This window comes from Tasmannia lanceolata, unplaced genomic scaffold (genome assembly GCF_043159265.1).
Source record: "Tasmannia lanceolata isolate RefF3 unplaced genomic scaffold, GAP_Taslan_0.1 ptg000003l, whole genome shotgun sequence".
Classification (NCBI taxonomy): Eukaryota; Viridiplantae; Streptophyta; class Magnoliopsida; order Canellales; family Winteraceae; genus Tasmannia; species Tasmannia lanceolata.
In genome coordinates, this window is record NW_027518680.1 from 28,442,208 (window position 1) to 28,454,704 (window position 12,497).

At 45.9% G+C, this 12,497-nt stretch overlaps 1 protein-coding gene and 13 non-coding genes across 14 annotated transcripts; 13 read left to right on the forward strand and 1 right to left on the reverse strand.

The window, feature by feature from the left end:
- Positions 1–34: 34 nt before the first annotated feature.
- LOC143869402 (transcription factor BIM1-like) lies at positions 35–1,135 on the reverse strand. The gene is made up of 2 exons (XM_077376259.1): positions 716–1,135; positions 35–52 (listed from the first exon to the last, which is right to left on the reverse strand). Exons 1-2 carry the CDS (start codon positions 1,133–1,135, stop codon positions 35–37), a joined length of 438 nt encoding a protein of 145 aa, XP_077232374.1.
- A 2,301-nt stretch (positions 1,136–3,436) lies between these two features.
- LOC143875316 (5S ribosomal RNA) lies at positions 3,437–3,555 on the forward strand. Its single transcript, XR_013249970.1, has one exon. It is a non-coding gene; the product is annotated as a 5S ribosomal RNA (ribosomal RNA).
- A 598-nt stretch (positions 3,556–4,153) lies between these two features.
- On the forward strand, positions 4,154–4,272 carry LOC143873670 (5S ribosomal RNA). The gene has a single exon (XR_013248373.1). It is a non-coding gene; the product is annotated as a 5S ribosomal RNA (ribosomal RNA).
- Positions 4,273–4,869: 597 nt separating this feature from the next.
- Positions 4,870–4,988, forward strand: LOC143875317 (5S ribosomal RNA). The gene has a single exon (XR_013249971.1). It is a non-coding gene; the product is annotated as a 5S ribosomal RNA (ribosomal RNA).
- A 598-nt stretch (positions 4,989–5,586) lies between these two features.
- On the forward strand, positions 5,587–5,705 carry LOC143874875 (5S ribosomal RNA). The gene has a single exon (XR_013249543.1). It is a non-coding gene; the product is annotated as a 5S ribosomal RNA (ribosomal RNA).
- Positions 5,706–6,302: 597 nt separating this feature from the next.
- On the forward strand, positions 6,303–6,421 carry LOC143875318 (5S ribosomal RNA). The gene has a single exon (XR_013249972.1). It is a non-coding gene; the product is annotated as a 5S ribosomal RNA (ribosomal RNA).
- A 598-nt stretch (positions 6,422–7,019) lies between these two features.
- On the forward strand, positions 7,020–7,138 carry LOC143874876 (5S ribosomal RNA). The gene has a single exon (XR_013249544.1). It is a non-coding gene; the product is annotated as a 5S ribosomal RNA (ribosomal RNA).
- A 597-nt stretch (positions 7,139–7,735) lies between these two features.
- On the forward strand, positions 7,736–7,854 carry LOC143875361 (5S ribosomal RNA). The gene has a single exon (XR_013250013.1). It is a non-coding gene; the product is annotated as a 5S ribosomal RNA (ribosomal RNA).
- Positions 7,855–8,452: 598 nt separating this feature from the next.
- Positions 8,453–8,571, forward strand: LOC143875035 (5S ribosomal RNA). The gene has a single exon (XR_013249701.1). It is a non-coding gene; the product is annotated as a 5S ribosomal RNA (ribosomal RNA).
- A 597-nt stretch (positions 8,572–9,168) lies between these two features.
- Positions 9,169–9,287, forward strand: LOC143874878 (5S ribosomal RNA). The gene has a single exon (XR_013249545.1). It is a non-coding gene; the product is annotated as a 5S ribosomal RNA (ribosomal RNA).
- A 597-nt stretch (positions 9,288–9,884) lies between these two features.
- LOC143875320 (5S ribosomal RNA) lies at positions 9,885–10,003 on the forward strand. Its single transcript, XR_013249974.1, has one exon. It is a non-coding gene; the product is annotated as a 5S ribosomal RNA (ribosomal RNA).
- Positions 10,004–10,603: 600 nt separating this feature from the next.
- Positions 10,604–10,722, forward strand: LOC143874281 (5S ribosomal RNA). The gene has a single exon (XR_013248966.1). It is a non-coding gene; the product is annotated as a 5S ribosomal RNA (ribosomal RNA).
- A 597-nt stretch (positions 10,723–11,319) lies between these two features.
- LOC143874322 (5S ribosomal RNA) lies at positions 11,320–11,438 on the forward strand. The gene has a single exon (XR_013249006.1). It is a non-coding gene; the product is annotated as a 5S ribosomal RNA (ribosomal RNA).
- A 597-nt stretch (positions 11,439–12,035) lies between these two features.
- On the forward strand, positions 12,036–12,154 carry LOC143875321 (5S ribosomal RNA). Its single transcript, XR_013249975.1, has one exon. It is a non-coding gene; the product is annotated as a 5S ribosomal RNA (ribosomal RNA).
- The last annotated feature ends 343 nt before the right edge of the window (positions 12,155–12,497 follow it).

The following is a 12,497-nucleotide window of genomic DNA, read 5'->3' on the forward strand; positions in this document are numbered from 1 at the left end:
AAGAAAAGGCTACCAGATAATCGCAAATTCCACTCTATTCATAAATCAAGTGCTAAGTAAAGAAGAATATACAATCTAATAGCAATCATAAAATGATAAATAACCTTAATTAGTCCAGACCAGCCGCTGGATAGCCTAATAAAGTAAAAACAATATCAAACACTTCAAAACCAACCACAAACCCCAATACGGGGACTCCAATGAAATCAGATAATGCCAAAGTAATCATCTGATATCAAATACACATGATAATATTTCTAATCCCGCCTTGAGATCAGACAGTACTCATGTCGATAATATCGAATAGAGTAGTCATCTGATCTCCTTCTTCCTATTAACAATTTATTTAAATAAAAAGGAATGAATATAATAAGCTTTGATATAATCTCACCTGAACAGTCCATTTATCTTCAGAATCTAATTCAAAATTAAATAAGAGGAAAGAAGAGGGGAGAGGGTACTATCATAATCCAATAAATCCCTCTAAGGGTGGGCTTAGGCTATCGCCTTCATCGCCCGATTCCTAGATGAAAGGTCCTCATGATCCTAGGCAGTTCTGTTTTTAGGTTGGCAGTTTGATCATGGCTTTGTTTTCAAGCCATCGGTGCAATCCATGGTTTTGCTTTCGAACTTTTATTGACTTATGTTCCCGAGAAATGAGAGAGCTTAAAAATTAGTAACAGGGTAAGGTAACCCAATGTAGGTAGTTACGTACCTTGGCACTGGCCGCGGTAGTGATCTGTCTACTACTAGTTGCTCGCTTACCAAGATCAATCTGAACAGAGATGTTGGCTTGTGACAGATCTATGCCTGAGCTCTGCAGTGCATCAGCAAGAGAATTCAATAACCCTTGAGAATAGACATTGGACATACGAATTGTGTCCCCTTCAATTGTAAGCTCCTCTTGTTGGGTAAGCATATTACTGTCATCCGAGCACGGCCTCTGCCATAACTGAGATTGAGGCTGGCATGCCATGTTTTCGGCATCTGACATCGGTCTCTGCGGATATTGGGCGGGTCCACTACCCCTTCCAACCAAAGATGGGTACATGTTTTGCTGCAAAGGAATTGATGGAGCCTTACTTGCCAAACCTGTGCGGTGATCCATGGAATTGTAAGGAACACCCGTGCTCATGTCAGATTCTAAAGGATTTGAAATAAGTTCTGAAGGTAGATGCTTGTCTCAAATTGGCTCTTCGGAGCATATTCAATGAAAACTGAGGCCAAAGATGGCACAGTAACAAAAACCATTGTATATATGTATGCACCAGTTGCAACTGGAAGTCCCAAAGCAGTAGTACTCTCAGGTAGTGACCGAAGCTGATTCATGCTAATCCCAATAAGCAACAGAGCAAAAGCCTCCCACTTGATTTTGTAGTCAGGATAATCACCAACAGCCTTAAGAAGGCAAGGAGTAGTAAGCTTTGCAATCCAACGAGTTGCAGCAATCATCCCACAATGTGCATAGCCCAAAATCAAATTGTTGACACCACCTTCATGTGAAAGTAAATAGTGGAAGGGAACAACTGCACCGGTTGCTGCCGTCAGTGCGTCCTTAATGCTTTGGTTCTTGAAGAAGAACATCTTCTTGGGAAAATCCAGCAGACTTCAAAAACACAGGAAATGGCTTCTTGGAGAACAGAATGCAAAGGGTCAACAACCTTAAATGATGATTCAACTCGACAATAATTTCAGCGCCTTGAAGTTGTACACAACCACTTCCAGCATATACACTTGCAACTAAGGTTACCCTGCCTCCGCATGAGATAATTGATACCGAAAGCCAAGTCGCCAATCAGCCATTTACCTAGGGTTTCAGAATAATTAAACCGGAAAGTCTCCGACAACGTAGCCATAGATTCCAACCACATTGCCGGAGCCTGTGCCGGTCTCCGGCCGATCTTCCTCCTCCTTGACCGATTCAATTTCGAAAAATCCCCTTCCCTCTCATCCTCTCCATCTTTCATCGATAATTTCTTATTCAAAACATAATACAGAAGCATCGCGGCATCAGCAGCAATAGCCATGGTAGCTGTTGCCATCGAGAAACCCAAAATCCCCGATCTATCTCAATACCTCATGAAAAAAAAAAAAAAACCTAGAATCGGAGATCTTGAGAGGGAGAAGCATATGCGTAAGATAGAAGGCAGGAATAAGATCCATTTCCTGTAAAATTGACAGGAAATGGAATGGGAAATTTTCTGAGATCTGAGGATTCGGAAAACCTCTCTATGGAATTTCTTTTTACAAAATGAGATCTCCTCTCCGATCTCCAACTCTTTTCTCAGATCGCAGATCTCTCTCGGAATCTAAAGGAATGGCCGGAGCTAAAGCCGGAAAAGATGATCGGAAGAAGGAATCTCTCTCTCTCTCTCTCTCTCTCTCTCTCTCTCTTTCTCAGATCTGAGAAATTAGCTCCTCTCTCTATTGCAACTCATGAAACCTGGATCTTCAACAGAAACGATCGAAGAAAAACGATCGGAACACGGCCGGAGCTTGACCGGAGGTCAGCCGGAGAAGGAAAGGTACTGTTAGGGTTTAAGGTGGTAGATCTAGAGTTTAGGGCAGAACTAGCACAAAAAGGATGAAGAAACAAGATGAATATACTAAGAATGAGCACAAACGAGAATAGAGAGTGCCGGACGGAGCTCCGATGAGCTCACCGGAGAGGACGACCGGAGCTCTCTCTCTCTCTCTCTCTCTGCCGATCTTTTTTTTTTTTTTTTTAAGCTTTGATTTTTGTTTTTATAGAAAATTTTTAGAAATGATATTGGCACTACCACTTTTGATTGGTGCGCGGTTGCGCGAAACTTTGATGAACGTGCGACATAATCATGTCCCATTCGGATAAAAATCACACTATTCTAGAATAGATTCGCCCCCTCACAGGATAAACACACCCCCCTTTTCTGTTTACACTACGCACACTATCTCGGCTTGTTTGCTAGGCAAACATGCTCGGATCTCGACGAAATTTTATGGGGACCTAATTGGGACCCTAAATTAGCCTAGGGTGAAATTTGATGCCCTAGCTGATTGATTTGGTTGGGTTTTTGCTCAAACACGGGAGGCTCAGGGTACGGTCAAAATGGGGTGTCTACAACCGGCTATAGCGGATGAGTGTACTAGTGGATGCGAGTCAGGAATCCGGCCGGAAGGTGTTTACTGGCCGTGAGCTACCCCTGGTGAACAAATATCGTTCCGACGATAACTTTTGATCCGCCCATCAGATCGTGGCGATTCATATATTGATTCGTGGGTACTCGGGAAGATTCATCGTGCGATGACAGCCCTGGCGGTCATCCGGCTACCCGACATGCTCGGATCGTCCATCCGATGTCATCTAGCAGGATTTTTTTGCACTTTCATTTAAACGGACTTCGTACGACAATGCGAATGGAAACTCTTTATTACTTTGACAGTGGGGAGACATTCTGGGTGCAATCATAGCAGCACAAATGCACTGGATACCATCAGAACTCCGAAGTTAAGCGTGCTTGGGCGAGAGTTGTACTAGGATGAGTGACCTCTTGGGAAGTCCTCGTGTTGCACTCCTGTCACTTTTTTTGGCTATCTACCACTTTTTTCGAACAATCTTTTCGGTTCTGGAACGTCGATGCGAATTGAAACGCACGTTCAGTGCGACGCCTCCTAGCTTTCGGTTCGGATCTTTTTATTTTCTTCCGGATGGTGAATTCAAATACGTCCGGTCTTTATTATGGCGGGGTGATAGTGTCGTTTGATTCGCTAAACGGAATTCGTTCTGACATTCCATTTATGGTCAAAATATAGCAGGGGTTTGTTTAGATTCAGTGAGGTACCGGCTATAGCGGATGAGTGTACTAGTGGATGCGAGTCAGGAATCCGGGCGGAAGGTGTTTACTGGCCGTGAGCTACCCTTGGTGCACAAATATTGTTCCGACGATAACTTTTGATCCGCCCGTCAGATTGTGGCGATTCTTATATTGATTCGGGGGTACTCGGGAAGATTCATCGCGCGATGACAGCCTTGGCGGTCATCCGGCTTCCCGACATGCTCGGATAGTCCATCCGATGTCATCTAGCAGGATTTTTTCGCACTTTCATTTAAACGGATTTCGTACGACAATGCGAATGGAAACTCTTTATTACTTTGACAATGGAGAGGCATGCTGGGTGCGATCATACCAGCACAAATGCACTGGATCCCATCAGAACTCCGAAGTTAAGCGTGCTTGGGCGAGAGTAGTACTAGGATGGGTGACCTCCTTGGAAGTCCTCGTGTTGCACTCCTGTCACTTTTTTCGGCTATCTATCACTTTTTTCGAACAATCTTTTGGTTCTAGAACGTCGATGCAAACTGAAACGCACGTTCAGTGCGACGCCTCCTAGGTTTCGGTTCGGATCTTTTTATTTTCTTTCGGATGGTGAATTCAAATACGTCCGGTCTTTATTATGGCGGGGTGATAGTGTCGTTTGATTCGATAAACGGAATTCGTTCTGACATTTCATTTACGGTCAAAATATAGCGGGGGTTTGTTTAGATTCAGTGAGGTACCGGCTATAGCGGATGAGTGTACTAGTGGATGCGAGTCAGGAATCCGGCCGGAAGGTGTTTACTGGCCGTGAGCTACCCCTGGTGAACAAATATCGTTCCGACGATAACTTTTGATCCGCCCATCAGATCGTGGCGATTCATATATTGATTCGTGGGTACTCGGGAAGATTCATCGTGCGATGACAGCCCTGGCAGTCATCCGGCTACCCGACATGCTCGGATCGTCCATCCGATGTCATCTAGCAGGATTTTTTTGCACTTTCATTTAAACGGACTTCGTACGACAATGCGAATGGAAACTCTTTATTACTTTGACAGTGGGGAGACATTCTGGGTGCAATCATAGCAGCACAAATGCACTGGATACCATCAGAACTCCGAAGTTAAGCGTGCTTGGGCGAGAGTTGTACTAGGATGAGTGACCTCTTGGGAAGTCCTCGTGTTGCACTCCTGTCACTTTTTTTGGCTATCTACCACTTTTTTCGAACAATCTTTTCGGTTCTGGAACGTCGATGCGAATTGAAACGCACGTTCAGTGCGACGCCTCCTAGCTTTCGGTTCGGATCTTTTTATTTTCTTCCGGATGGTGAATTCAAATACGTCCGGTCTTTATTATGGCGGGGTGATAGTGTCGTTTGATTCGATAAACGGAATTCGTTCTGACATTTCATTTACGGTCAAAATATAGCGGGGGTTTGTTTAGATTCAGTGAGGTACCGGCTATAGCGGATGAGTGTACTAGTGGATGCGAGTCAGGAATCCGGCCGGAAGGTGTTTACTGGCCGTGAGCTACCCCTGGTGAACAAATATCGTTCCGACGATAACTTTTGATCCGCCCATCAGATCGTGGCGATTCATATATTGATTCGTGGGTACTCGGGAAGATTCATCGTGCGATGACAGCCCTGGCGGTCATCCGGCTACCCGACATGCTCGGATCGTCCATCCGATGTCATCTAGCAGGATTTTTTCGCATTTTCATTTAAACGGACTTCGTACGACATTGCGAATGGAAACTCTTTATTACTTTGACAATGGAGAGGCATGCTGGGTGCGATCATACCAGCTCAAATGCACTGGATCCCATCAGAAGTCCGAAGTTAAGCGTGCTTGGGCGAGAGTAGTACTAGGATGGGTGACCTCCTGGGAAATCCTCGTGTTGCACTCCTATCACTTTTTTCAGCTATCTACCACTTTTTTCGAACAATCTTTCGGTTCTAGAACGTCGATGCGAACTGAAACGCACGTTCAGTGCGACGCCTCCTAGCTTTCGGTTCGAATCTTTTTATTTTCTTCCGGATGGTGAATTCAAATACGTCCGGTCTTTATTATGGCGGGGTGATAGTGTCGTTTGATTCGATAAACGGAATTCGTTCTGACATTTCATTTACGGTCAAAATATAGCGGGGGTTTGTTTAGATTCAGTGAGGTACCGGCTATAGCGGATGAGTGTACTAGTGGATGCGAGTCAGGAATCCGGCCGGAAGGTGTTTACTGGCCGTGAGCTACCCCTGGTGAACAAATATCGTTCCGACGATAACTTTTGATCCGCCCGTCAGATCGTGGCGATTCATATATTGATTCGTGGGTACTCGGGAAGATTCATCGTGCGATGACAGCCCTGGCAGTCATCCGGCTACCCGACATGCTCGGATCGTCCATCCGATGTCATCTAGCAGGATTTTTTTGCACTTTCATTTAAACGGACTTCGTACGACAATGCGAATGGAAACTCTTTATTACTTTGACAGTGGGGAGACATTCTGGGTGCAATCATAGCAGCACAAATGCACTGGATACCATCAGAACTCCGAAGTTAAGCGTGCTTGGGCGAGAGTTGTACTAGGATGAGTGACCTCTTGGGAAGTCCTCGTGTTGCACTCCTGTCACTTTTTTTGGCTATCTACCACTTTTTTCGAACAATCTTTTCGGTTCTGGAACGTCGATGCGAATTGAAACGCACGTTCAGTGCGACGCCTCCTAGCTTTCGGTTCGGATCTTTTTATTTTCTTCCGGATGGTGAATTCAAATACGTCCGGTCTTTATTATGGCGGGGTGATAGTGTCGTTTGATTCGATAAACGGAATTCGTTCTGACATTTCATTTACGGTCAAAATATAGCGGGGGTTTGTTTAGATTCAGTGAGGTACCGGCTATAGCGGATGAGTGTACTAGTGGATGCGAGTCAGGAATCCGGCCGGAAGGTGTTTACTGGCCGTGAGCTACCCCTGGTGAACAAATATCGTTCCGACGATAACTTTTGATCCGCCCATCAGATCGTGGCGATTCATATATTGATTCGTGGGTACTCGGGAAGATTCATCGTGCGATGACAGCCCTGGCGGTCATCCGGCTACCCGACATGCTCGGATCGTCCATCCGATGTCATCTAGCAGGATTTTTTCGCATTTTCATTTAAACGGACTTCGTACGACATTGCGAATGGAAACTCTTTATTACTTTGACAATGGAGAGGCATGCTGGGTGCGATCATACCAGCTCAAATGCACTGGATCCCATCAGAAGTCCGAAGTTAAGCGTGCTTGGGCGAGAGTAGTACTAGGATGGGTGACCTCCTGGGAAATCCTCGTGTTGCACTCCTATCACTTTTTTCAGCTATCTACCACTTTTTTCGAACAATCTTTCGGTTCTAGAACGTCGATGCGAACTGAAACGCACGTTCAGCGCGACGCCTCCTAGCTTTCGGTTCGAATCTTTTTATTTTCTTCCGGATGGTGAATTCAAATACGTCCGGTCTTTATTATGGCGGGGTGATAGTGTCGTTTGATTCGATAAACGGAATTCGTTCTGACATTTCATTTACGGTCAAAATATAGCGGGGGTTTGTTTAGATTCAGTGAGGTACCGGCTATAGCGGATGAGTGTACTAGTGGATGCGAGTCAGGAATCCGGCCGGAAGGTGTTTACTGGCCGTGAGCTACCCCTGGTGAACAAATATCGTTCCGACGATAACTTTTGATCCGCCCGTCAGATCGTGGCGATTCATATATTGATTCGGGGGTACTCGGGAAGATTCATCGTGCGATGACAGCCCTGGCGGTCATCCGGCTACCCGACATGCTCGGATCGTCCATCCGATGTCATCTAGCAGGATTTTTTTGCACTTTCATTTAAACGGACTTCGTACGACAATTCGAATGGAAACTCTTTATTACTTTGACAGTGGGGAGACATTCTGGGTGCAATCATAGCAGCACAATTGCACTGGATACCATCAGAACTCCGAAGTTAAGCGTGCTTGGGCGAGAGTTGTACTAGGATGAGTGACCTCTTGGGAAGTCCTCGTGTTGCACTCCTGTAACTTTTTTTGGCTATCTACCACTTTTTTCGATCAATCTTTTCGGTTCTGGAACGTCGATGCGAATTGAAACGCACGTTCAGTGCGACGCCTCCTAGCTTTCGGTTCGGATCTTTTTATTTTCTTCCGGATGGTGAATTCAAATACGTCCGGTCTTTATTATGGCGGGGTGATAGTGTTGTTTGATTCGCTAAACGGAATTCGTTCTCACTTTCCATTTATGGTCAAAATATAGCAGGGGTTTGTTTAGATTCAGTGAGGTACCGGCTATAGCGGATGAGTGTACTAGTGGATGCGAGTCAGGAATCCGGTTGGAAGGTGTTTACTGGCCGTGAGCTACCCTTGGTGCACAAATATTGTTCCGACGATAACTTTTGATCCACCCGTCAGATTGTGGCGATTCTTATATTGATTCGGGGGTACTCGGGAAGATTCATCGCGCGATGACAGCCTTAGCGGTCATCCGGCTTCCCGACATGCTCGGATAGTCCATCCGATGTCATCTAGCAGGATTTTTTCGCACTTTCATTTAAACGGATTTCGTACGACAATGCGAATGGAAACTCTTTATTACTTTGACAATGGAGAGGCATGCTGGGTGCGATCATACCAGCTCAAATGCACTGGATCCCATCAGAAGTCCGAAGTTAAGCGTGCTTGGGCGAGAGTAGTACTAGGATGGGTGACCTCCTAGGAAATCCTCGTGTTGCACTCCTGTCACTTTTTTCGGCTATCTACCACTTTTTTCGAACAATCTTTCGGTTCTGGAACGTCGATGCGAACTGAAACGCACGTTCAGTGCGACGCCTCCTAGCTTTCGGTTCGAATCTTTTTATTTTATTCCGGATGGTGAATTCAAATACGTCCGGTCTTTATTATGGCGAGGTGATAGTGTCGTTTGATTCGATAAACGGAATTCGTTCTGACATTTCATTTACGGTCAAAATATAGCGGGGGTTTGTTTAGATTCAGTGAGGTACCGGCTATAGCGGATGAGTGTACTAGTGGATGCGAGTCAGGAATCCGGCCGAAAGGTGTTAACTGGCCGTGAGCTACCCCTGGTGAACAAATATCGTTCCGACGATAACTTTTGATCCACCCTTCAGATCGTGGCGATTCATATATTGATTCGGGGGTACTCGGGAAGATTCATCGCGCGATGACAGCCTTGGCGGTCATCCGGCTTCCCGACATGCTCGGATAGTCCATCCGATGTCATCTAGCAGGATTTTTTCGCACTTTCATTTAAACGGATTTCGTACGACAATGCGAATGGAAACTCTTTATTACTTTGACACTGGAGAGGCATGCTGGGTGCGATCATACCAGCTCAAATGCACTGGATCCCATCAGAAGTCCGAAGTTAAGCGTGCTTGGGCGAGAGTAGTACTAGGATGGGTGACCTCCTGGGAAATCCTCGTGTTGCACTCCTGTCACTTTTTTCGGCTATCTACCACTTTTTTCGAACAATCTTTCGGTTCTGGAACGTCGATGCGAACTGAAACGCACGTTCAGTGTGACGCCTCCTAGCTTTCGGTTCGAATCTTTTTATTTTATTCCGGATGGTGAATTCAAATACGTCCGGTCTTTATTATGGCGAGGTGATAGTGTCGTTTGATTCGATAAACGGAATTCGTTCTGACATTTCATTTACGGTCAAAATATAGCGGGGGTTTGTTTAGATTCAGTGAGGTACCGGCTATAGCGGATGAGTGTACTAGTGGATGCGAGTCAGGAATCCGGCCGAAAGGTGTTAACTGGCCGTGAGCTACCCCTGGTGAACAAATATCGTTCCGACGATAACTTTTGATCCACCCTTCAGATCGTGGCGATTCATATATTGATTCGGGGGTACTCGGGAAGATTCATCGTGCGATGACAGCCCTGGCGATCATCCGGCTACCCGACATGCTCGGATCGTCCATCCGATGTCATCTAGCAGGATTTTTTTGCACTTTCATTTTAACGGACTTCGTACGACAATGCGAATAGAAACTCTTTATTACTTTGACAGTGGGGAGACATTCTGGGTGCAATCATAGCAGCACAAATGCACTGGATACCATCAGAACTCCGAAGTTAAGCGTGCTTGGGCGAGAGTTGTACTAGGATGAGTGACCTCTTGGGAAGTCCTCGTGTTGCACTCCTGTCACTTTTTTCGGCTATCTACCACTTGTTTCGAACAATCTTTTCGGTTCTGGAACGTCGATGCGAATTGAAACGCACGTTCAGTGCGACGCCTCCTAGCTTTCGGTTCGGATCTTTTTATTTTCTTCCGGATGGTGAATTCAAATACGTCCGGTCTTTATTATGGCGGGGTGATAGTGTCGTTTGATTCGATAAACGGAATTCGTTCTGACATTTCATTTACGGTCAAAATATAGCAGGGGTTTGTTTAGATTCAGTGAGGTACCGGCTATAGCGGATGAGTGTACTAGTGGATGCGAGTCAGGAATCCGGTCGGAAGGTGTTTACTGGCCGTGAGCTACCCTTGGTGCACAAATATTGTTCCGACGATAACTTTTGATCCGCCCGTCAGATTGTGGCGATTCTTATATTGATTCGGGGGTACTCGGGAAGATTTTATTCGCGCGATGACAGCCCTGGCAGTCATCCGGCTTCCCGACATGCTCGGATCAACCATCCGATGTCATATAGCAGGATTTTTTTGCACTTTCATTTAAACGGATTTCGTACGACAATGCGAATGGAAACTCTTTATTACTTTGACAATGGAGAGGCATGCTGGGTGCGATCATACCAGCACAAATGCACTGGATCCCATCAGAACTTCGAAGTGAAGTGTGCTTGGGCGAGAGTAGTACTAGGATGGGTAACCTCCTGGGAAGTCCTCGTGTTGCACTCCTGTAACTTTCTTCGGCTATCAACCACTTTTTTCGAACAATCTTTCGGTTATAGAACGTCGATGCGAACTGAAACGCACGTTCAGCGCGACGCCTCCTAGGTTTCGGTTCGGATCTTTTTGTTTTCTTCCGGATGGTTAATTCAAATACGTCCGGTCTTTATTATGGCGGGGTGATAGTAACGTTGGATTCAATAAACGGAATTCGTTCTGACATTTCATTTACGGTCAAAATATAGCAGGGGTTTGTTTAGATTCAGTGAGGTACCGGCTATAGCGAATGAGTGTACAAGTAGATGCGAGTCAGGAATCCGGTCGGAAGGTGTTTACTGGCCGTGAGCTACCCTTGGTGCACAAATATCATTCCGACGATAACTTTTGATCCGCCCGTCAGATCGTGGCGATTCATATATTGATTCGGGGGTACTCGGGAAGATTCATCGCGCGATGACAGCCATGGCAGTCATCCGGCTTCCCGACATGCTCGGATCGTCCATCCGATGCCATCTAGCAGGATTTTTTCGCACTTTCACTTAAACGGACTTCGTACGACAATGCGAATGGAATCTCTTTATTACTTTGACAATGGAGAGGCATGCTGGGTGCGTTCATACCAGCACAAATGCACTGGATCCCATCAGAACTCCGAAGTTAAGCGTGCTTGGGCGAGAGTAGTACTAGGATGGGTGACCTCTTGGGAAGTCCTCGTGTTGCACTCGTGTCACTTTCTTCGGCTATCTACCACTTTTTTCGAACAATCTTTTGGTTCTAGAACGTCGATGCGAATTGAAACGCACGTTCAGTGCGACGCCACCTAGGTTTCGATTCGGATCTTTTTATTTTCTTCCGGATGGTGAATTCAAATACGTCCGGTCTTTATTATGGGGGGGTGATAGTGTCGTTTGATTCGATAAACGGAATTCGTTCTGACATTTCATTTACGGTCAAAATATAGCGGGGGTTTGTTTAGATTCAGTGAGGTACCGGCTATAGCGGATGAGTGTACTAGTGGATGCGAGTCAGGAATCCGGCCGGAAGGTGTTTACTGGCCGTGAGCTACCCCTGGTGAACAAATATCGTTCCGACGATAACTTTTGATCCGCCCGTCAGATCGTGGCGATTCATATATTGATTCGGGGGTACTCGGGAAGATTCATCGTGCGATGACAGCCCTGGCGGTCATCCGGCTACCCGACATGCTCGGATCGTCCATCCGATGTCATCTAGCAGGATTTTTTTGCACTTTCATTTAAACGGACTTCGTACGACAATGCGAATGGAAACTCTTTATTACTTTGACAGTGGGGAGACATTCTGGGTGCAATCATAGCAGCACAAATGCACTGGATACCATCAGAACTCCGAAGTTAAGCGTGCTTGGGCGAGAGTTGTACTAGGATGAGTGACCTCTTGGGAAGTCCTCGTGTTGCACTCCTGTCACTTTTTTCGGCTATCTACCACTTTTTTCGAACAATCTTTTCGGTTCTGGAACATCGATGCGAATTGAAACGCACGTTCAGTGCGACGCCTCCTAGCTTTCGGTTCGGATCTTTTTATTTTGTTCCGGATGGTGAATTCAAATACGTCCGGTCTTTATTATGGCGGGGTGATAGTGTCGTTTGATTCGATAAACGGAATTCGTTCTGACATTCCATTTACGGTCAAAATATAGCAGGGGTTTGTTTAGATTCAGTGAGGTACCGGCTATAGCGGATGAGTGTACTAGTGGATGCGAGTCAGGAATCCGGTCGGAAGGTGTTTACTGGCCGTGAGCTACC